The sequence below is a fragment of the Diabrotica undecimpunctata genome, chromosome 3 (assembly GCF_040954645.1).
Source record: "Diabrotica undecimpunctata isolate CICGRU chromosome 3, icDiaUnde3, whole genome shotgun sequence".
NCBI lineage: Eukaryota > Metazoa > Arthropoda > Insecta > Coleoptera > Chrysomelidae > Diabrotica > Diabrotica undecimpunctata.
Window position 1 is genome coordinate 97,553,543 of NC_092805.1, and position 26,526 is coordinate 97,580,068.

The following is a 26,526-nucleotide window of genomic DNA, read 5'->3' on the forward strand; positions in this document are numbered from 1 at the left end:
GTCTGTACATGTGGTGTCGAAATCAATTCCTAGGTAGGTATATTCAATGCAGAATGCAATTTCGGTTGTGTCCATCTGAATGTTGGATAGTTCTGCGCCTATTGGGTGTATTTTTTTTGTGTATTGAGTTCTAAACCCCACTTCTTGTATTCTTCCTGTAGTTTTCTGGCCATATATGTCAGGTCTTCTTTATCGTTGGCTATAAGGACTTGATCGTCTGCAAACTGTAGAGTATATAGGCAAGTTTCTCCCAGGTCAATGCCCATTCCTCTGCACTTTCTCTTCCACTGATACAGTGCTTTCGCCACGTAGATTTTAAACAATGTGGGGGATATGCAACACCCCTGCCGGAGTCCCTTGTTTACAGGAAATTTTTTTGAAAGTCTATTTCCAATTTTTATTCCCGAGGTTGATCCTTCATAAAGTTGTTTAAGGGCGTTAATTACTGTGTGGTTAATGTTTGTTTCCTGCAACACTTTCCATAGCTTTTTAGCGGGTACAGTATCATAGGCCTTCTGAAGGTCTATAAACATAAGGTGGGTTTCTTGGTTGGTACTTGATCTTTTTGGTTAAAAGACGAAAATACAATATATATGAATCTCTCATAAAAACCAGCTTAACCTATGGTACAGAGACATGGAGACTAACAGAAAGCAATAAAAGAAAACTCGAAGCAACAGAAATGGATGTATTTAGACGATCACTTCGAATATCTAGGGCAGACAGAATTAGAAACGATGAAATAAGGAATCGGATGGGGGTAGATGGATTATTGGCAACAGACATAGAAAGGAAACAACTTATATGGTATGGCCATGTTCAAAGAATGCCAGAAACAAGACTACTAAAAATCGCCATGAAATGGATACCACCAAATCGTAAGAGACGAGGAAGACCAAAAAGAACATGGAAGGAGGGAATAACAAAGGCAATGAGCTCCCGAGACTTGACCGAAGAACAATGGAATGATAGCAATTCGTGGAAATTAGGCATCGGACAACGACGCAAGACGTTTTGAAACCGATATATATATATATATATATATATATATATATATATATATATATATATATATATATACATAAATCGTCAATATCGCAAAATAAAAGATAATAAAATATACAATCCACGATGTACAAAGTACTTTTACTCTTATCAAGTCTCTGAGGAGCTCATCCTTTTCAATTGTAAATTAATTCCATATGTTTTAAATTTAATTCCTTCAGCCGGAATATTTTTTTTAATCCCTTTTTTTTTAATCTATTGGACTCACTCACATTAAACCTTTTTACCATACGAGCAGTATCAAATACTTTCATTTAAATACGAAGTCTTACATTAGCTACAAATATATTCTATTCGATTTTCCTTGTCCTAGATGTGAGCAACATAAAAGGACAATTCCATATATTTAAGCTAATTTGTCACAAATTACACTTTTTAGACCACACTCCATACGACAAAGAGTAACATAAGCTGCCTAATACATACGTCATCCTCTCAAACATGACCTTTAACAACATCAGTAATTTTACATCTTTTATATCCAATATTAAATAATTAAATAGGGCCTGCGTAGCGCAAGCGGTAGGATGTTTGCCTCGCAAGCCGGTGGTCCGGGGTTCGAATCCCACCGCCGGGAAGAACATCTAGACATTTTAAAAATGTCTATAGGCCCCAGGTCGACTCAGCCTGAATAAAAAATGAGTACCTTGGGTAAAACCAGGGGTAATAATAGACGGTTGAAGCGTAGCACTGGCCATGTTACCTTCCTTGTATACCGTAGGCCCTAGATATAGCAGACTACCCTGCTATACTCCCAAAGCCGCGACAGCGGTATAAAAACGGGAGACTATTATATTATATTAAATAATTAAAAAAAATTTCAAATCCCAACATCTGGATTGCTGTTATCATTTTAACATCAAGTTTTGAATCTTTTGGCTGTAATAATCCTATGTTTAACTAATATTGTTTCATGGTACACTGACATTTTGTTTTTGACACCGTTCATGCGTATCTTGTCGATCAGTTACCAGCTGAAGTCCGTTTGAAGAGGTTTACTCTCCGGACACTGGAACTCACTTAAAGCATGGGTGTATGTTACCTGAAGTAAAATTTAATTAAAATATTAAACATTAAATAATATTATCAACATTATGTACTATCTTCGGTAACACAATATATTTTAAAGGGTTTTTACCCAAATATTTTGGTGGCTCAGGCATGGTAACCTGTAAGTATAACCATTTTGCCTTTTTTAACCTTAGTCAAAATTTTAAACCACGTTTACTTTAATTAAATGGTCTATACTTATTTTAGGTATTTTAACCTGATGATGGAACTGTTGTTCCGAAAACGTTCGTGTTTTTAATGTAGCCCTTTTAGGGTTTTTATAAAATATACCCATATACAAAGATTAACCTCTTTTTTGTGAGACGTGGTATACAGCCAGCTGCAGGAATTATTTTCCTTGTGGATTTTGAATATAATCTAGATTTCTTTACTAACTCAGTGGACGGGATCGGTAAATACACATCAAAGGTTAAATTTCTTGTGGAGTAGTCATGATTAGGTCTTGCTGGAAAAACATGTAGGTGTTTACGAATTAAGCAAACAGTTTCTAGAATATATAAAGAGGGAAGAGTTATAATTCTGTGATTTTTGAAGTAGCCAAAAAGTTTGAAGAGGCCAAAAAGATACCGTATTGCTCTTTTTTGTAATTTAAAAATATCATCAGATTGGGCTGCTGTACCAGAACCCCAAATGCGAATATGCTAAATTGATTTCCTTCGAAACATATCTTATTGCATAACAGGCTGAGGCCTTAACAAATCGATATGAAGGGGCCATTTAAAGTTGCTGTCTATAAAAATACCAAGAAATTTTACAGAATCAACGATACTGATCTGGCTGTTATTAAGAAGCAAGGGTTGAAGAGCTCCTTTATAGGCTAATGCTACTGTCTTATCCACGTTAAAAGAGAGTAAATTAGAGTCGGACCAGGTTTTTATTTTAAGTAGATCCGAAGTTATAATTGCATAAAGAGTTGCAATATTATAGTTCCTCCAGGTAATACTGTTATCATCAGCAAAAATTTTCCATCCATACCAGATTTTTAAGTTATAGATGTCATCTATAAAGATAAGGAAAAGTAGAGGACCCAGTAGTGAACCTTATGATACTCCATATACAACGCTTTTGTGACTAAAGTTAGTACCATTTGCTCTAACTAGTTGTTTCCTATTCCTCAAGTAAGATTGGAACCAATTCAAAGAAATACCTCAAATTCTGTAGAAATTTAGTTTTTTATCAAAATGTCGTGATATACACAATTAAAAGCTTTGGTATAGTCACAAAAAACAGTGGCAATGTAAAGATTATTGTTTAGTGCTTGATAGACTTCATGTAGTACAGAAAACATAGCACCGCTGGTACATTTATTAGATTTATTATAAATTGACTTTTATGTTAAAAATTTCTATTAAATTAGTGCACTTTTTACCTTTTCTTTGATTAGTTCATCATAAAGAAATCATAGTACACTAAAATTAACCGAATTTATTACGGACTAATCAGGCATTACAACGGTAAGTCCAATCTGTTTCTAAAGACCAATAAAAATTGATGTATACATAAGAAAAACACTTTGTGTTACCTAGACGTTTTTGATGTGTGTATTTAGCTAGAAACAACCATAGTCAGGCTAATTGGCTAAGCCAAAGCCTTTAAAAAACCCTTGGTAATTATCTTAATTTAATTATAAAGCCACCGAAAAAATAACTAATTAGCATAATCTATGTAATAACAATGACTTGCTTTAAGATTTTAACCGCTTGCATAGAATGGCATACACATAATCTGTGGCTTACATTTTTTTTAAATAAAATTTTGAATATAATTCTCTTACAAGAAACGCGTATATTACCAAGGGTAATTAAATTCACGGCACAATCTAAATTTTTCTCCATGGCTCAGTACGTAAAAAGTAATACGTAAAATAGAGAAGTGTTAGACCATTAGGTAAAACATTTATCAAAAAATGCTAATATACGGGATGCTAAGAACCCAAGCCCGATCCTCAGCCGAAAAATTTCAATTAAAATTTATCTAAGTGTCTTGGTAGACCTTTGACTAAACAAACAATTTAGTCCCGCAAGAGATTATACAAAAAATTAAAGAGTATTTGTTACCACAAAGCACCACAAAGATATTTAAGTTTTTTTCGATAGCCTGTTCATCCCTTTTTTCGACCTTATAGCCTAAGATCCCGCTACAGGATCACTACGTTCATAACATTTGTAATTAAACTCGCATTTTTAAATAAATTTAAAATTAGGGGAATACATTGATGCTAGGTTGCAAGTCAAAAAGTGGCCGAGAATATTTTTAATTCATTTAATAGTAATTAATTTTTGATAAAATTTTTATTTCGATCGTTTATTGTTTAAATAAAATACGCTGCTCATTAAGTATATACATGCCTTTTATATCAAATGAACGCTAATTTTTTTCTTAATATGATGATATAAGTTTGCCTTAAGAAAAATGGTCAAAAATGAGGATTGCCAGCTGTTAAAAACGTGAGGTATCAAAGATAAAATAAAAAACAGCTAGCGAGCAACTCTAAGTTTTTGACAATTCTAAGAAAAATTTATACTATATTCTACGTAACTATTTACCCAATAGTTATGCAACCCATTCAACACACACACACACACACACACACACACACACATATATATATATATATATATATATATATATATATATATATATATATATATATATATATATATACATACATAGCGTATTTTATTTAAAAAATAAGAAAACGAAATAAAATTTTTGCTCAAAATGAATTACTATTAATTGAATTAAAAATATTTGCGGCCACTTTTTGACTGGCAACCTATTATCAATGTATTCTCCTAATTTTAAATGTATGTGAAGAGGTGAGTTTAAAAAACTACGTTGTGAACGTAGTGATCCTGCAATGGGATCTTCTATTATTATCCATTTGTATAGGTATCTCAAATAGGAGGATAAACGTCAAGGTAAAAAAAACTTATTTATAGATTGTGTAACATGTTGGCACAATCTTGAACCCACATTATATACCATCTAAAACGGTAACTTCTCTAACTCCAAACGGACTAACACAACGAGATTACTTTACGCAGACGATACTGGTCTCGGAACAACATCCCGAGATATAGATGACATTGAAGTAATTATCAAAACAATAACTCGTGTTTTAAGGTGTTTTGTATTAAAACAATTTAGTAAGAAATAAAAGACTACTATCTAGGTAACTGTTCTGTAACAAACCAATTCACAGAAAAAATCTGTAGACTAAAATTGGTTCATTTAAGTGGAAAAGATCGTATTGCAATATTAAGGATGATCGGTTATGGTGATAACCGTAACGGGAGTTATGGTGAAATATGTAATATTTTTAACGCAATAATTTATTACCCATTATACTAACAACCAAATTATTTTTGCACTTCAACAAAATGGGCAGTTACAAAGTTCAACAAGATGGAGCCCACCACCCCACTCATATCGATGAGTTAAAGATTTTTTGAATGACAATTCTGCAAATCGATGATTTGGATGTAGAGGATTCGTGAGAGGCCTGTCTGTTCTCCGAACCTCAACCCATCAAATTTTTTCTTTGGGGTTATATAAGATTTGGGCAAGATTAAATTAAACTGTGCTCGATATATGCCTTTTATCTGATCAAAGTTTATATAAGATCATTATTATCATCATAAGTGGCTCGACAAGCCGTTGTGGATCTTGAACTGCTCACAAAGAAGTCGCCACTCATGTCGATTCCTGGCAACTTCCCTCCATCTTCTGACCCTTAGAATCTGTAGGTCTTCTTTCACATCATCAATCCATCTCGTTCGTGGTCGTTTCAATTTCACAATATATGGATCGGTGTATAACTGATATAGTTCAAAGTTGTATCTTTGAATCCATAGCTCATTTTCATTTACGAACAAAAATCTTTCTAAGAATTTTTGTCTCAAAAATACTAAGAAGTCTTTCATCATTTTGAGATAAGCACCAAGTTTCAGCCCGATATATCAAAACCGGTCTTATTAAGGTCTTGTATAAATTGAGCTTTACTGCACGTTTTATATTTTTATTTTTTAAACGTTTGCTATTGCTATGCGTCTTTTTGTTTCGTCGCTTGTCGTATTTGTTGCGTTTACTAGCGACCCAGGATATGTGAATTCTTTGACATGCTCAAAGGTATGGTTGTTAATTTGAATTCTCTGTTGAATATTTCTGGGGTTTTTAGAAACCAACATATATTTGGATTTTTCCTCGTTTACAAGTCCTAATTCACTTGCCGCGTCCGCAAGCCTTGTAAAATAATACACCATATCTCTCATACTTCTGCCCACTACAACTATATCGTCAGCGAATGCCAGAATTTGCGTCGATCTAATAAAAATAGTTCTATTTATTCTAATATTTAATTGTCTAATTGCCTTTTCCAAGACAATATTAAAGAGGAGATGCGCGAGGGGATGCGCCAGCGCATCCCCCTGTCTTAGAGCAATATTTATGTCAAAGAACGTAGAGTTATCTGCTTCAATTCTAACGCATGAGCTTGCGTTTTGCGTTGTTAGTTGGGTCAACTTAATTAACTTAGGAGGGATCACAAAGTCTATCATTGCACTATATAATGCAGTTCTTTTCAGACTGTGATAGGCTGCTTTGAAGTCGACGAAGAGATGGTGTGTATCTATGTTATATTCTAGTGACTTTTGTAGAATCTGCCTATGTGCTTGAATTTGATGTGTAGTTGACTTTTCAGCAGTAAATCCGCATTGATATTGACCAACAATATCCTTTGTAAAATGTTTAAGACTTTCAAACAATACATTGCCGAAGATTTTATACACAGATGCTAACAGAGTAATGCCTCTATAGTTCTTACACTCCAGTTGATCACCCTTTTTATGCAACAGACATATTTCCTTAAGCCACTCTCCTAGTACCAATTCATTCTGCCATATAAGTACTATTACTTTATGGATTGCTGCAAAAACTTAATCACCACCTTTTTTATACATTTCCAAACAGATTTCATTAATTCCTGGGGCTTTATTGTCCTTGAGTTTTAAGATGGCATTTGACACTTCTCTTGTTGGGTCTTCACTCTGTAGTTGACGTTGTAGATTTTGTTGATTGTCTATGTTGTAACCTCCTTCAATATCGTGTATATTTAGATGTTCGCTGAAATGTTGTGCCCATTTGTTAATAACTAAGTTTTTATCATAGAATTTTACCGTTAGTGTCTTTACAAATTATTAATCGTGGTTTAAATGCTGGTGAAATCATGGTTAAAACTTTGTATCTCATTGAAGGTGTTCTGTTCGTATTCCTTCTTCTTACGTCGATGGATACGTTTTTCCTCTCTTCTAAGACGTCTATACTCTTGTTTTTTTTTCTCCGTGTACAACCTGTGTCGATGGTTTTTTGATATGCTGCGTTCTTTCTATCTGTGGCCATTTGGCACTCATGATCAAATCAATGATTTCTTTTTTCTGACTTGGGTTTGCCCAATATTTCGACCGATTTCTGTAACACAAGATCTCGTACATTTGCCAATAGTTGATTAATGTCTTCTTCTTTTTCTAAGTTTTTTGTCCTTATTTGATCTTCATTTGCTGTCTGTACACATTTGCAACCTCGAGATCTTTTATCTTTTATCTAAGATCACCTGTGTACATTAGGCGACCAACATGTTTGCAGGATTGGAGACAAATCATTATTGATTAAGGTGAAGTGAGATGAAGTTGAGGAGTTAAGGAGAAGTTGAGTTAATATGTGCAGAAGTACTGACTCACGTATTAATTAATAGGCTTGCACATTGTCTGGAAGTGAACGGCGAGTAATTTGAACATTGGAAGTGATTGTTTTTTAATTATTATTCTCATTGGTGTTAGTAAATAAATTTAGCTATTCTTTAAATGTAAACGGATTTATTTCTAGTTTTAACAAATGTTTTTTACCTAACTTGGTTTGTATAAATAAAATGAGTTGGGGGTATTTCCGGTAAAACTAGAAGTAGAGTAGTAACAAAAAATATGGCGTCTGATTCGTTATATGTCATTGTACCTGCATGCAAGGTTTCAGGAATATTATCTCTTTCGTTAGAAAGATTTTACTTAATTCCGTACTTTACTCCAACCCTGTATATTATTGTCGTATTGTTTTAAGTTTTACGTCTTCAATATTGCCTTTTATATTGACACAAGTATGAGATAGTTAAGTAGATACTTGTTAAAACTATAGGCAACTCATATTGATAGAAAATAACTGCTACTATCTATTAAAGCCTACTTGATTTTAAACTGAAATAGGTTTAAGCTATCACATGGAAACATTTACTTAAATCTGTTCTGCAGGAAGGGTTAATCCGCCGATATAGAGATATCAACATAAAAATTAAACAAAATTCAGTAGTAAATACTTTATTTTATACTAGAAAAGTCATAAGAACATGACAACCATATCTAACATATAAAAATGATTTTATTAGAGGGTTTTATTACACAATAAATAATATGAAATAATAAGTAAAGCTGCTCAAATAGATGTATTTCTCTTGATATGCCTATTACGGTTTTCCTTGGGTAGTTTTAAATGGAAACACGTTTAGATGCAGTAAATCGTAATTTATATAAACATTAAGATAAACTGAAAGACAAACATTACTTTATAAAATATATATGTAGGATATATCTGGGATCAAATTGAGCAAACTGTGTTTGAGGTTTAAAGAACTGTATATGGCATTGTTTGACATGTAATCGAGTAAAAATGCTTAGTGCATGGGTGACTCGTTTGCATAGCAATTTGTTATGCAAAGTAATATTTTGAAATCTGACCAAAGGTATTATTATCACAGGATCAAATATTATTCTATACCATTCATCTGATCGAGAACCGGTAAAAAGTTTTTGACAAATAGGTGAGATTATAGACCATCAGCCAAAATTACCTCAGTCACAGTGCAAAGTGCAACATTCCAGCATACAATAATGAGATCTTTGTAATTGCTACAAACATGTATGAATCTAATTGTAAATGAGAGCATAGGCTTTTATATTGTCAATACATCTCACAGTGACTAGATTAGATCAATAATAACGTAATAATAAATAAAGTATGCATTATAAATAATACACTATAAATAATTATATTGCAATATAAAATATAACTTGTGTTTCCAGTAGTATGTATAATTCATCGAGTGTCTGATCTAGTATTACCTGTAAGAAAAAAGTTTAAGCTTTTTTCGGGTCAAACGTTTTTTAATTGGTATAGTTCATACTGAATTTTCATCTTCAAAGTAAGGGATAAGAGAGAAAAATCCCCTTAGTAATTAGTTGATAGATACTTAAATTTGTTGTAGACACACGCAACTATGGTGTCATAAAAACTAATCCTAATCTCAAAATTAATACTACAAAGATACCACGTGGTTGCTCCAAACATGAAAGCCTCAAGTATGCCTCATATCATATTAGGGTACTGTAATGTTTTATGTATAGCGTCATGTTTATAGCGTTTCTTTTTAAACATTTCAGATGACACGGCCTGCTAAAAGCGCAAAACCTGGGACTCAGGTATGATGATGCGAGCTGTCACAGCTGTGAGAAATGGTGAAATGAACTACAAATAAGCTTCAAAATACAAAGTTCCTAACTGCATATTGGAACGTTACGTTAAGAATACCGAAAAGACTCTATGATTATTCGCCGGTCACCTGGTAAAAAGTGACTGAAAGGTTTTTTAAAGCGCTATCTTCAACTTTCCTTCCAATTTGAAATTGTTTTTTTTTTAGATTTACGAGCCTGAACTTTTCAAGATAAACAGTGGGCCGATCAAGCTGTTCAACGTGGACGAAACTAGTATCACAATTGTGGAGCATAGGTCTGCAAAAGTTTTGTAGGTGAAGGGTAAAAATAATGTTGCCAATTTAATATTGAGGGCATCTTATTATTGTAGTAGTCTGCATTAATGCTGCGGGATCTTATGTACCGCCTTTAATTGCATGGACAAGAAAAAATTCTAAGGATGTTGTTCGGAATCGCCGACAACAGAGCTGCCACAATAAACAACCCTGTCAATAGTTTCAAACAGACTGGTTTATACCCAACGAAAAAATATATGTTAAGTAACCAGTACTTCCCTATTCACGAACCGTACTCTGCAGATCTACTTCCAGAAGGAGGCCCATCCCAAGCAGAACCGCAACCATCCTGTAGCGGTTATGGGCAAGGTATCGTTAGCCCTGAAGACATAGTCCCGCTTCCACGACTACCTCCCAAGGACCCCTCTAAGCTAGACAGGACTCACAAAGCGGATTTAACGTACCCTATAAATCTAACCTAAATGAAAGTATTGCTAAAAAATCAGCATCTGTAGCCAAGAAAGTGTAGTTCACAACAATACAATCAAATATAAGCCGAAATCCTATAAATGCTGAAAACAAGAAAAATACTTAAAAGAAATAGGAAAATAAAGACAAAGAAAAACGTTTCAGGTGCAGGAATGGGTAAAGAAAATCCAACAGCATGAGGAAAATTTCTCGGAACGACACCTAAATCAAACCAAACCAAAGAAAACATTATGTAAGTGTAATGAGCGATGAAGAAAGTGATAAGATTTCTCTCCACGACAGCAGAGACGACATGCACGATATTGATACAGAATGGCTTTTTTGTGGATGCTTGTATTCTTCTGACAAAGGGGGGAGCAAATGAGATAATGCAGAAGATGTTGAGGAAGGGCTGATGATGATCGTGGGGCAGATAACAAGTTCCTGTGGATGCAATGTGAAAAATTTCTATTGAAAACCAAAAAAAAAAGTAATTTTTTGCTAAAAATCGCTAAAATGCAATATTAATCAAAGTTTTATTGTGTTATTATTTTTTTTGCTAATGTGTTTTAATGTTTATAGTGTACTTGCTCATGTATTAATACAATTTATTTCCAGAACAATGCGTTAAAATAATGTTTATCAGCTTTATAGCCTATATAACGAGGTATCTCATATTAGAATACCACATGACATTTATTAATTATATTAATAAATATGTCTCATATCAACACACCTTTTTTTTAAGATGGAATTTTGACATTTTTTTAAAATGAATTTATTGGTAAAAAAATGTTAGTTAAAATTTGTTTTGAACCTGTTGCAGTATAAAAGCGTTAATTATCAGTCATTTATCTAATTTAACACTTCTGGAATTCATAAACTTTAGGATTCCTAAGAGGTTTAAAAAATGGTCTCATATATGGATCCATTACCCAAGTTAAAAATATTACTTTGTGTTCCATTAAAATCTATATAAAATTGACATTTTAAAATATTTGGTAAATAAATAGATACCAATTAAAGTTAAGGACTGTGTTTACGATACGAAACCTCTGTTAAAACGTGTTTCCACTAAACGAGTCCCCCATTTTGAATAGAAGTTTGATAAATAAACTAAGAATCATTTAAAACAGAAAAATGTCCGTAAAGGATTTTCATAATAAAAATTAAAGTCTTCTTCTTTTGATTATCCTTCCCAACGTCTTGTTATGTACAATTAAATAATGTTGTTTAAGTGATATCGCATGCTTGAAAACTCTGTCACATACATCACAATCGAACTGGGGTGGTTTACCACATCTGTAATGCAAATGATAGTTGAAAGCGCTTTTTGTTTGGTAGCCTTTTCTACACTTCGGACAAAAGAACTGTGGAACTACAACAAAATAAAAATGTTATTATAAAGTAAAAAATGATGATATCGTTAAAAAATTAAATTTTTGATTTTATTGTAGTAACTAATGCCCAAGTTTTTTTTAACAATGAATAACGTATGTTTTTATTGCAAATAACACAATAGTCATATTTACAGTAGCGTTCAGAAAGTCAACCTAATAATAAATTCATTAAAACTGTGCAAAATGCGTTTGTTTCAATTACGAATAAGATAACCACCCTATTATCAGTAACAACAACTGCCATAACACCGATAAGAGTACAAATACATTTAATTCCTCAACACCATCACCCACCCAAAAATCATCATCAATATCCTAATTGGTAACCAAAAGAAATTTACACAGGTCCCTAACCTGATACAAATAGAACACACCTCAAACTCTTTTCACGAAAATGAAAATTGTAAAGTATCATAGGAACATGTTATACCTATCGAAGAAAATGAATCAAAATTCTTCTTCAAACGAACCATATCTGAAGAGATAATGTCCCCTCTAAGGCATATATTAGTAAAAATGTATTTGCAAAGTCAATCAAGAAACAAACAACAAGAATAATAAAAACCAGTAAACTGACGACGCCTCTAGTAATCTCTTAAAGCAATCAATAAAGACATGTTTTATTTAAAAACACAAATATGATGATGAACAGAACAACACAGATGATTTATTTGACTAATTCACTAGATTATTTTTAACTGATAACGTCATAGCAACGCCACGTTTCCTACTGACAAAACTCCTTCCTGTCCGTGACTTTTCAACGACAAAATTATGACAGATCCCTCACGAAGGTATCTGGTAATTCTATTGTTGTCAGTTTGACAAAGGTCAATGAAGCGTAAGCAATTTTGGACAGATATAATGAATCTAGACGAAAAATCAAGATTTTGACGTCAGTCGGGTAAAGAAATCAAAAAATTGGTTTTGGAAAATGTCCGATTGAACACGCAGAGGGCTAGAAGTTCTATTTGGACTCAATTTTCGCAGTTCCTACGAGTAAAAAATTTTAATCTTGAAAGATGTACTACCATAACGGAACCAGCAAGAATTCTCCAGGATTATGCCTTTAACATTAAAAATGGCAATTTTTCAAAAGGCTTTCACAAATATATCTTTCAAATGTACAAAATTGGCCAGAGATACTAAGCGGAGGCAGCTTCATTATTATCCACCGAAGAACTATTAAAAATCATTCAAAGCTACGACGAGGAAACCCCCGATGAAGCTCAAAAAAGTTTTTTTACCTTTGCTCCTTTAAACTTAATTGGAGAGGCAATGAAGCCTCTTTTTTTTTATTATTCCGTAATCATCACTACGATGATGATTTTACAATTACAATGTGGTCATAAGTGACCAATGAGCAATTTTAATTTAACCTAAATTACTACTGTTCCTTAAAATTAAGAGCTTACCCCATAGCATCTCTTATCTTAACTAACAAGATAGTGCACTACTCTAACATGCATACGCGCACAAGTGCGTGCCTATGAAGTCGTTGCTAGTGACTTCCTGCCATCTTCTTCATGATTATATCCACAGTTTCCATTCCTAGGTCCTTATGGAGGTCACTGTTTGTCACATACCAAGGAGCATCTACAATATTTCTCAGTATTTTATTATGGAATCTTTGTATTATTGTTATATTACTTGGTCTAGTACACCCCCATAGTGGGCATCAATAAGTCCATACAGGTCTCAATATTTGTTTGTAAAATATAACTTATTATGCATCGGCAATGTGGAGTTACTTCCACTAGCCAATACATTTTTTTGTACCTTATATTTAGTTCTTTCCTTTATTTCTTTACGTGAGCCTTCCAGCGTAGCTTTGCATCTAATGTTATACCCAAATACTTAGCAGTATCTGCATATGGTACTTGGATATTATTGATTACAACTGGTATATATTGATTTTTTTTGTTGGTGAAATTAACATGGACAGATTTATTTTCATTCAGCCTGATTCTCCATTTTTGTGTCCTTTTATGGATTTGGTTAACTGCTATTTGGACCTTGTTGGTCGCTTTTTCACTAGTCGTTCCTACTGCTTGGATAGCTGTTTCATCAGCAAAGGTGGCAACTATGTTGTCTTCCAGTACAGGTATATCACATGTGTATAGTAGGTATAGGACCGGACCCAACACACTGCCTTGTGGAACACCTGCTCTAATTTCTTTAGAGTCTGAGAAACAGTCTTCTTGCTTAATTCTAAAATGTCGTTATTTTATGTTCTTCTTCTTAACATGCCATACACCAAAGTGCGTAGGCGACTATCTCCTGTATTGTGTATTCCTGTCCATTCTTTAATATTCCTTAACCAGGATAATTGTTTGCGACCGGCTCCTCTCCTACCTTCGATCTTCCCTTGTAGGATTAACTGTGGTATTTCATATTTTGCTCCTCTCAATATGTGCCCAAGGTAATCAATCTTGCGTTTTTTAATTAATTCAAAGAGTTCTCTTTCCACGCCGGCTCTCTTAAGGACGTCATCGTTTCGAACTCTATCCACCCAAGGTATGCGCATCATTCTTCTCAATGACCACATTTCAAATGCTTCAAGTTTGTTGATAGATGTTTTTTTCAAAGTCCACGTTTCCATGCCATAAAGCAAGATGGACCATATGTAGCACTTGACCATTCTGTAGCGTATTTCGAAATTTAGGTTTTGATTACATAGGAGCGATCTGAATTTCACAAAAGCTTGTCTTTCCATTTGTATTCGGGTTTTTATCTCTTGTTGTGGATCCGATTGGTCATTGATTGTGGTGCCAAGGTATTTAAAAGTTTTCACGCGTTTTATGCGATCGTCACCTATGCATATTATCGGGTTTTCTGGAGGGTTTCTGCTAATGACCATATATTTCGTTTTCAAAATGTTGATTTTGAGGCCATATTTTTTACCTATGCTATTCACCCTATCAAGTAATAACTGCTGATCTTCCAAATTATCAGTTATTTTATGTACGATTGTAAAAGTTTTGAGTACTGTTTAGGTAAAAGACATTTTAGTTTATGTATTAAAACTTCATGCCAGACTTTATCAAAAGCCTGTGCAGCATCAAGAAAGACAGTTGAACATACTTTCTTTTCTTGTAAAGATCTTTAGGATAATATTCGTGATTCTGTGCACCAGGTCGATTGTTGAGTGCTTATCTCTAAATCCGAATTGATGTATCGGAATCAAATTGTTTGCTTCAATAATTGGTTTTATTCTCTTGAGGAGCAGTTTCTCAAACAGCTTCGATATTAAAGGGAGCAGAGATATCGGTATATATGACGAAACCTCATGTGCTGGTTTTCCTGGTTTAGGAATCATAATGACTTCCGCCATGGTACATATTTTAATCTGAATGCAGCATTAATAAGGTTAGTTAATTTTACGACAGCTCTTCGGAGAAGATTTTTCAACAGCTCACCCGTAATTAAATCATAGCCCGGTACTTTCTTCGGGTTAATATTTTCCCTTATTTCTTCCATCAATTCTTTTGGTGTAGTTGGCCGAATTTCTTCCTCTAATTGAACAGGTTCCTTCCATCTTTCTTCATCCTCTTGAGATTCGTTTGGTTTGAATGTATTTTCAAGGTATGCAGCAAATAGCTCTGTGTTTTGTGCACTACTTCTGACCCAATTTCCATTTTCTCAATAATAGGTTTTTTCAGTCTTTTAGTAGCTTTCCATAAGGAATAATCTGTACTACCGCCATCTGTTAACTAATGTAAGTAAGAATTAATTGAAGACAGTCCTTTTGAGTTGTTGACTTGCACGATTTAGTTTAGTCTTATCTTGAGGGGAACTTGTTTGTTGCCAAATTCTTCTCAGCTTTCGTTTTTCCATTATTATGTTTCTTACTTCCTTTAGATAATTGTTTCCTTTTAACCTAGGTTTCAGTGTAGGAGTGTTTTCCCATGTTGCTTGCTGGATATTGTTCAGCAACAATTCTGCTTAGATTTATTTTGTCTTCAAGGCTCAGTTTAAAACTTGCCCAATCCGTCAATTTGTTTGTTAGTGTAGGGTTACTTTTGTTTTTTAATAATCTTGTCACTCATGGTTAGTACTGTGGGCAAATGATCAGAATTTAAGTCTCAACAATGGTCAATGTCAAGGAAATTAGCTGAAATATTCTTAATAATAAAGAAGCCTAAGAAGCAGTAGGTTGATCTACCAGTTATAAGTGCTTCACACTTATGTTCTTTGATAGCTAACAAACTCTCCTTTCCCTTAGTGGTGGATATTCTAGAGCCCCAGTGTGTGTTATTTGCATTAGAGTCACCTCCAATAATAAACCTTTCCCCTAAGCTTTTCAGGAATGCAGTATACTGGTCTTTTTTAATGGAATGTTTAGGTGGGCAGTATACTGCACTTACATTTATTTTAAAAGTTTTAGTTTTTATGTTTACTGTACTAGCTTGAATATATTCGGTTTTGTATTCCAACTCTTCATGATGGTAAATACTATATTTGATGATGATTGCGCTGCCTCCTTTGGCCGGATGTACCGTGTGGTATACCTTGTATCCTTTAAAAGTCGTAAAGTGCAATATTCACTTTTCCAGAAGAAATTTGATGTTATGGGAGAATTTACGGGCCGAATTGAATACTCAAATGCAAGCGCTCTAAAACCATATTTGCAGCTGGATTTCAGTCATCACCAGAAGTGGATCGAAAATCTCAGAACAACAAATGAAGCTGGACCTTCGAGTTCCCAAATGCTACAGATGAATAATACACAAAATCATGCTTTGGTAGAAAAGAATGTTCAACTATAGCTTATAATAATTGATATGGTACATTAATTGTCTCGTGAAATATAGTCTTGTCGAATATAATTCGAGAAAAAATTATTTACCGGCAAAATTTTCAAGTTTGTTGCCTTTGGCAAAATTTCATTTGCGAATCGTTTGAATCGTCCAATAAAATCGTATCTCACGAGGTTCAAGACAAACTTATAAAACAGCTCAATTTACTTGTTTAAATAGAACCAAACCTACTGCAGTGGCATTTTCTGTTCCTCCAATTCAAAGGACACTAGATGACGCCTGATATTTTTTATAAAATATTTAAGAACACCGTCATGTAGAAATAATTCGCTAATAATAAAATCCACAAGGAAACTAAGTTCCTGTAGCTGGCTGTATACCATGTATCACAAAAATTTTTTGTTAAAAACCTTTATAAAAGGTATATAAATTAAAAAAAAAACCCAAACGGGATATGTCATGACGACAAAACGTTTTCGGAATCCATATTACATCATCAGTGCCCTAAAAAGTATATAACCACTTTAATTAAAAAGAACATGAAGTTAAAATTTTGACCAAGTATAATACAAAATGTGGTTAATACTTACTAGGTGTACATGTTTTGAGCCACTAAATATCTGGGTAAAACCTCGTTAAAAGTTATATGTTACAATTTAGTTTACATTATTTAGTCTTATATATAAGGATGTTAAAGTTACCAGTGGATATGATAACATGGCAACGTACGACTCCATCACGAGAGTCTTTCTTGAGATATTCGAAATCTCATTAAACGTTCGGTTGAAAATATCCACGTTTCTTTTAAAGTACCCAATAATTTGGGTCAATACATATCTAATTCTAAAGATCCCATCAATTATATGAACCGTAGTGGTGTTTATAGACTAAAAAGTGTTATTAACTGTACCCGTTATCTGCGAAGAGAGATTTCTTGAATCAGCTTTAGTTGATTTTTTTTTAAATATTATCAGTCTCTCTTCACTGATAATTTCATTTTTGCATGATTTTATTATATTGTATTTGTAAAGGTATTTCTTAATCATAATACTGTTTATTTCTGTATGTATACAACCATTTATAAATTTAGATCATTTATAAACCATAGATATAGACCATCAGATTTATCCAAATTTAATCGTGTTGTTGAATATATTGTTTTGTTTCATCAATGAATTTTATTTCTCGACTCCTAATAAGTTTCCTGATAAAATAATACCTCTGAATATTTGCTTATTATATTAAATTATTATTATACCTTCGACCAGAAGAAAGATCAGGCTGATTTAGTTTCGTAGGTAAGTGGACTCCGTCCACCTAATATATTTATTTTTTGTTTATGTAGTGTGTGGATCAAATTTATTTAATAATTAACTGTTGATTTCTTTCCTTGAATTTGGTCTCAGAACCTAAATAGCTTTCCTTATCTCCTTTCGTTTCTAGGGTTACTTAATTTTCCCCTTGAACCCCAAAAAGTTAAGTGGCGTCCTTTTTCTATCTTATCTTTTCTTTGATAAATTTACCCATCTATCTTTTTGTTTATTTCTCTATCTTTTCTAATATATGCCCTGTCCTATTTTTACTTATTTCGTCCGTTGGACCCGTTCCCGGTTCCAAAAGCTAGTTTCGAACCCACGACTCGCTCTCCACCAACCACCTGGCTGCCGTCCGCAGTGTCCCCATTGGCACCTTTCTAGCACCATACAAAAAAGGTTTCCGAGGTTACAATGTCAGAGAGGAAGTAACAAAGTGAATGGTACTAATGAAAGAAAATGGAAAAAATTGAACCAAATAAAAAGGAAAGGGTACGCAACCTTATCTTTTATTTGAGTGATAAGGAAAATTCGGAATCTTATATATCGGAAAATTGGTTTAAGAAACGTAAAAAATATGATAAATATGCTTTATCTCTCTTTTTATTTCCGGTTTCGCTTTTATCATTGGGTAGCTACATACCTTGACTTGCGTCCTACTATTTTATTGACTGCCACTACACTTTACCACTACTACCAGGGACTACTTGGTCGTCCAAGATTCCCAAACATCGCCCGTATCGGCGAAAAACGGTAACAACTTCTTGAATTCCACCAAGCCCACTCAAGATCTAAGCGGGAATTTTTATTTCTCACGCATCTCCCTTTCTCGCCGGTAAAATTCTCCGAGAAAAGAGTGTTTCACTTAACATTCACTAAGCACTAAGCGCATTTACTAAGCAAGTTCTGAGATTTACCGAGAATGCGATTTACCGAAGGCAATTTGAAAATAAACATTTAAATTTTGTTTATTCTCGTCCAAAGAGTCTTAAATTCAATTCAAATGTTTTATAAGAACTTATGAAAGGTAAAAGAAAAATGCTACAGTAATGCTAAATGATTTGAAGTCGTTTGTTAAAGAGAATGCCGAAAATATGAAATCGTATGAGAAACTTACGTAAAATCTAACAGTTAATAAAATACCTCAAATTCAAGTTAATTTGATTGTTGTACAAGAATTATTATGTACACAAATATGTCGCTAATAACCATAGATATTTGTTATGACCAAATTCTAAATAAAAAAAAAAACAAAATTGATATTGTGGCAGGAAAAAGAGAAACAACAATTCAGTGAGAAATAAGGAATGTACAATATCTAGGCATGGTACGAAATGCCTGATACGAAAACCATCATGTAAAAGAAATGTATTATAGAGATTATTAAAATATAAAAAATATATACAAATTTGATAAAAAAATTTGAAGACTATTCGATTAAGAGAACATATATTTAAAGAAGTATTTGGGAATATTATTAACAAGCCATGGAGAAAAAGGAAGAGAAATTAAAGATAGATTAATTACAGCAAATAAGATATAGCATGGAGATAAAAAACTACTAAAAAATAAATTACTGATCAAGAAATCGAAAATGAAGATACCCAAAACAATAATTCGACGATGATGTACGCATAATAATTCAAAAATATTGCTAATTGATTACAGGATCGAGGCCAAGTACGTCAACTGTTAAAATGGCTGTTGCAAAGCGCTAATTGCTAAACATCGCAGATTAACAATTGCTTATTTAAAATATCTTTTGTCATGAAACGTCAAAAAAATAAAAATGTAATTTTCATTGCAATCAATTGTGGTTATATAATATATATATATATATATATATATATATATATATATATATATATATATATATATATATATATATATATATTATTGTGATATTTAAAGTCTTGGTGCGCCAAGCAATAATTAGCTAATTAATTTTTTTGATTAATTAAAATTATTTAAATGATATGATTATGACTCGTATCACAATTTTTAATTCTTTTATCTCAGGGTTAAATTCGTGCTTCAATATCTATGCTATTACATGTGAAAGGTAAGGTCCAGAGAATACCGGAATAATAAAAAACACATATGATCTAACACTATATATTGAAATAAAAATAATGAAATAATTCACACTCAAAAGTTTTCAATAAACAAATCTCATATAAGGGTTCTCAAAATTTTGTTCTCCGTACGTGAACAATCAAAATTTATGGTACAAACAATATTAATTGAAAACTCAAAATCCCAAACTATTCTAACTCTCCTAATAAAAATATTTATATCCTTTCTAAATTACGTGTAAAAATTGTGTTATCAATAAAAGAAAAAAAAAACTGCAGAAAACAAAAATATCTCTCTCTGATGATGAGTGGTCCAAATCCTTGTTCCTTGTAGACTGTATTATCTCCTCTCAACCGCTCCCTATGTAATCAGCAATCTTACAACAGATTGTTGCAAATATATCGTCCTTAATGATCTCCTTCAAAAGCAACAGTCATTCAAATTATGATAGCCTTTCTCCTCTCGATAAACTGAAGCTCTCATTGGCCCGAGTGAAAAATGACTCTTGGAATATCTTCTCTTTACGATAAACTGAATCTCTCGTTGGCCTGAACAATGACTCTTGGAATATAAGTAGGAAAATATGACTTACAATATTTTGCTGCTTCAGCTTCTGTCAGATACACTAACTCCACAAAAAACTCACTAACATTCAACACTACTGCTTGCTACTTCTTTGGAACCACCAGAGAACAATCCTGTTCCTCTTACAGACTTGGAAAATCAACTGAACTCTTTTCTCTCTCCTCAATCTCGCTAAACTTTTTCCTACATACTTATCCCACCTTTTTCAATCTCCGCCAATCAAAACTCGTCACAATTCCCCCATTTTTTCATTTCGATAACAAACAAATTTTTACCTATAATTATAAAATTTCCTAAAACTTATTTACAAATAATATTTTCTATAATTCTTAAAAACCAACAAAAACCTCTATCTAAAATCTCTTCTATTTGTCCCTAATCACTGCATTAATGTATTTTGGAAAACCCCGTTCAATTGTCTTTTTGTTTTCACTTAAAATTATGCGGGTCACTCAAGTGTAACAAAGAAATAATTTATGCAAAGCTTACTTTTTGTTTGGTACAGGTAATTCAAGAAATTAATCTCTCCTTCTTCGAAATGTTTGTTGGATATTATCCTACTTATCTGAATTATTTTAATGTTATTGAATTTTGAAATATTTTTAAACAAACCAATATTTTTCTCGATTTTACATATCATAACAATATATATATATATATATATATATATATATATATATATATATATATACATATTATATAAATACATAGACACACAGTACAAGACAGACTGACTGATTCAATACAGTCGCAGTCGATTCATTACAGACAAAGAAAACTGACGCAAAGCAGTGACAGCATCTCTATTTAATGAGCCGGGCAAATTAGAAAGAGATATAGGGACTGCTTTGCGTCAGTTTTCTCTGTTACACTGGGGGAACGGGCTAATATTGCAACGATCAGTCTATCTTGTATTATATGTCTATGTAGAAATACAATATTTAACATGCCACAAAAAAAAACAGATTCAGAACCTATATAAATTTTTATATTTATAAATTTTATTCCTGATTCGATTGTAATAATATTAACAATCACATTTGCTTTTAACACTACTTAACGTATGTTTTGTATGTTTGTATGAATACGTATAAGAAAACTGCAGTATTTTCAATCACAACTGCCACAAACCGATAACAGTATAATGTACCTATACATTACCTTAACTTCATTAAATTCATCAACATCTTCATTAAAAGATCTATCAACTAGCTATCTCAAAAAGCACAAAAAACAAATTTTACCTTATTATCTCATACAAATCAATGAACGCCTTCAATCTCCTAGTGTACAAAATTCAAAACTCTTGTACTTTCTGTTTCCAGTATTTGCGTTATAGTCGCCGATATTTAACTTGATTTTGAGTATCTTAGTTAATGAAGAAAATAAGAAACAACAATAAAAATAAATAAAAAAATGGTTAAAAGTAGGTATTACTCTAATTAAAAGGTGATTATATTTTCATATATATTTGATAATAAAACAAAAAAAACTTTTTACATATGTTCTATGCTAAATCTTTATAATCGTCAGATAAAAAAGTATATTTTATTTTCTATCCATAACTTAAACTAAAACATTTACTATGAGTTTCTAACATTTTACAATATTGTTATAGTAACTTTATTCTAGATACCAAACACTGTAAAGATCTTGTATAGGCGCATTTTAAAAATAACACTATGTAAATAGCAGACATTAATGAAATCTACGAATAGCATGAAAACAACAAAGAGATGAAAAGCAACAGATGATTTTAGTATGACTTTTTAAAGCAGTGTTTTGTTGTTTTTCAGTTACAAAAATTTTTTTTTCGATCATATCCAGTGAATACAAAATCAGCTAGTTCAGATTAAGTTCAGATCAATCATGTGCAAAAATACGAGCCCTAACAACTATATATACACAAACTAAAACACATGCATAATTTAGATAGATGATAGATTAATTTGTCAATAAAAATTACTCGGGATCAATCTTCTACCGACCAAGAAAGTTTAGATTTTGCCCATATGAGCCTGGCTTGCTTTTGTTTTGCTGTTAACAGTGGCTTTTACTTGGTCAATAGGAAAATATAATTTTTACAACTACGAGTAAATTTTTAAATTGTCACCTCTAATTCAACTTTATAAAGATATAAGGTTGAATATGAAACTGGTTTTGGACGACCCGGGATTTTACCTTTATTATTTGAGATACTTCTTATTTTCTCGTAATGTTAAATTATATTTTCCACTAGTTAGAGGAATATTCCTATAAGGAATAAGTTCAACCGCCACTTCAAAGATCACCAACTCAGAAATTTTTGAAATTGTTATTGAAATAATACAGTGATTCACTCAATTTGACAGGAAATTAATTGTAGAATATAGCGACCTTTGTTTGAGTGTCAGGTTGCACTGTATTTGCATTTTTCGTATCTTGTTTGGTTTTTAGCAGTTACCTCATGCTGTCCCACTATTTAATTGTCACTAATTTTTACATATTTTGTTGATCCTATAACATTAATAGGTTATATTGGCTGTATAAAAAAATATTAACTACGTTTTGTAATTATTCATCATTTAAAATATTGCTTATTTAGCATTATTATCATAATTATTATCTACTGCATTTTAATTTGTCCCAATATATAGTTGTTAGTGGTCTTATTTTAACTAATCTCATGGTTTTACTTAAAAATATTTTTGCAAATTTGCTATTTCAGAAGTACTGGGAAAAAGTGCCAAATACAAAATTAACATTTTAGTTATTCTATTGTATAAGTCTAAATAATTAGATGGTTTATACAGGGATGAGTGCCTTAAGAACCGGCAAAATAACACAAAAGATAGAAAACATAATACGTTGTGAAATAAAAAGAGATGAAAGTAGTAGAGGTGAGAAATTATCGATATTAACCTATAATTTACTTTACATTACATTAGAATTATCGAAAATTTCCCACCTTTAGACGTTAGCTTATGAGCTGGTTGTCTTCAGTCATAGTAATACGTATCACGTAATGTAAGTAAAACAGTTTAAGTAGGAGTATTTTGTTATCCAAAATTAAAATATTGATCAATAATAAACTATGATTTGAGACGTCGCATACACTCTTCTCAATACAGAATTATCATAGCTTGTTATTCTGTATTCGTCAACACAGAATTAATTATCAAATTACTACTAATAAAACTGTTTACTTACATTTGCTTTATTGCCTTCAATCAGTTTTTACTTTATGCGAAATTTAAAAAATGTAAATGTTCGACGTCATACTTGTAATATTATGACTGAAGTCAACTAGCTCATAAGCTAACGTCTAAAGGTGGGAAACTATCGATAGTCCTAATGTAATTTAATGTAAATTAGAGGTTTCTATCAATAATTTCCCACCTCTACTACTTTCATCTCTTTTTATTTCACAACGTATTATGTTTTCTATCTTTTGCGTTATTTTGCCGGTTCTTAAGGCACTCATCACTGTATATTTAAGATCTATATTTGGGTAACTTTTTCCGCTATCAATGACTGCCTGCTAAAATTTTGAAAGCAAAATAGAGATCGATGGGGAATTAGAATTGAGGAGTTTTCATAGCTACTATATTAAAAGATGTGAATCCACATTGCAGATCTACCAACATTATTATAAAAAAAATAAAGAAAGTATCAAATAATGATCGGGAACTTCCACAATAGAATGAACATGAAACAAGTCGTAAATATGTTTAATTATGAGAAAACATTTAAAGAGATATATAGATTCTATATATAGCACAGTGGTGGTATAGTCCCTATATATAAAAAGGGAGTTCAGGAGGAGTGTGAGAATTCCAGAGCAATAACCCTATTAACTACCGCATACAAAATTGTAGCAAACATAGTAAACATGAGACTTAAATCATGCGAATATTAGAAGAATATCAGGGGAGATCGACTATTAATTCCATACAGACACTCTGTCTAAAAATCATTCGACAGGGAAGTGTTCCAACTACTGCTTAATTAACTTAATGGGGCATATGCTAAAAATATTTTTTAAGATAATATATAAAATAATTTATTTATTTATAGGCGGAAAGTAGCTTAAATTTTGTGTAAATTTCGAAACAAAAGAAGCTTTATCTAGTATCCCAGGCTTACTGCAGTCATCTACGGATCAATGACATCATCTTCCTTTTGAAATCTTTGATTAGCTTTGAAAGATTTTTGATCGGAAAAAAATCAAGAAATCAGAAGAGGCCTTTGCCAGGAATGCTTATTATTCGCCCTATGTAATGTCTACACCACTAGATGTAATTATAATAGAAAATGCCATTTACCACTGCGAGAAGGTCATTATCAAAAATGGTATAAAAATAAACAACCTAAGATATGTTGACAATACTGTAATATACTGTTATAAGAATTATTTATAAAGTGCAGCCAAGCTATGAGTTTAGAATTATCTTAGAGAAGGAAAGATCGAAGGAAATGCGTATATCCGGGTAGGAAGAGCTTTCTTCCTCAATTGAGTTATGGAGTCATGACAAGGGCACATCTTAGGCTATTAGTTACTATATGAATGGCTAGCTTCAATGTTAAAAACATAGAAAAAATAGAAAACTACACTTTAGCCATTAGATATCCTAAGTATTTATATCGAGAACTAAACAAAAATAAATCATTGGGTGCGATACAAATCTGTAATAACCAACGACTTAATAGCTATTGAGATCAAATTCGGTTAAACAGCTACACTGATTTACCAGAGAGATTTTTGAGATTCGTCCGTACCAAAATGAGCAAAAAATTAAAAAACATATTTAATGTGAACACAAAGAATTGATTGTTTCTAGAGCGTATATAATCCAAAATATGAGATAATACTCATAATGTAAGGTAAAATTATGGGCCAAAGAAATGTAAGACGTCCCAAGCATTGCTGGTGGTTGCGCAGTTTACGAGAAGGGTTTGTACAGTAGTCAATAGAATCATTTCGTAAAACAGTATAGCCTATATAATACTACAGTCCATCTAATTTACTTACCGTTTCACGTCATTATCATTGACAGAGATCGAAGTTGACATAGTTGCCAAAGTATAAAAAAATCCTGAATCCATTTTAAATCAAATAGGTCACATAATTATTGCAAAAGGGGATTATACAACAAAACAAATTAATATTTAATGTAAATAAATAGAAACAAAACAGGAGTTAAAAAATAATCTTTTTAAAAACAATTTGAGCCGCTTGTATGCATTGTATAAAGATGTAAAATGGAATACTTAAACAAAAACAACACTTTTTTCATTACTTCTTAGCGTTAGTCAACACCGCAACTGTCAAATAAGTGTTACCAATTTATGCCAAACTATCACCTTCGTTCGATTAAAGTTACAGTGTGTTTCGAACAAATGTTCTTCAAAAAAAACGCTTTATAATGCATTTATACAAATTAAATGAAACATATTATGGTGTATTTCTTTAAGTTAACATTAATAGAAATCTTTAAATATTATTTCTACGCGTATATAACACAATATATCTAGTGGCTGTAATGCCAGGGTACTCGGCAAATTGATTCTAAAAAAGAACACACCTACCGCCTAAATATTTCGTGTGGGTATCATGTTATCTCACGGGCTATGATGCGGATGACGTGCAACGGTAAGTAAATTAGATGAAGTATATATAATATTTAAATTCCCGAACTAATCGGCAATTTCTGAACGCACGAGTATTTATCTACTAAATGAAGAGCACAGAAATTATAAGCAAATCTTGGTACCATATTTTTACATCCAATCATTATAATACTTGACACATAAAATTATTATTGTGCGGTGGCAAGGGCCTAAATTGACGTTATTAAAAAAAGCTAGAATAGATAAAAAGAGGTTAGGTAAAGTGTTTATGTTGTATTAATGAGAATAATTTTGGGTTTAAAAAAAAATATTAATAAAATTAGATTAGATGATATACTATAAGAAAAGTCTAAGGTACAAACAAATAT

The 26,526-nt window shown here is 32.2% G+C and overlaps 1 protein-coding gene across 2 annotated transcripts in view; it reads right to left on the reverse strand.

Annotated features, from left to right (window-relative positions):
* Positions 1-26,526, reverse strand: part of lola (longitudinals lacking) — a 604,955-nt gene that overhangs the window by 19,549 nt on the left and 558,880 nt on the right. Inside the window, exon 5 of one of the 2 annotated variants that reach the window (XM_072526365.1) lies at positions 11,569-11,792. The exons of the other annotated variant lie outside the window; for it this stretch is intronic. Within the exon in view, the coding sequence (XP_072382466.1) occupies positions 11,584-11,792 (209 nt within the window). The 3' untranslated portion in view covers positions 11,569-11,583. Of the gene's footprint in view, positions 1-11,568; positions 11,793-26,526 lie in introns of those variants that run through there. 2 annotated transcript variants of the gene reach the window in all.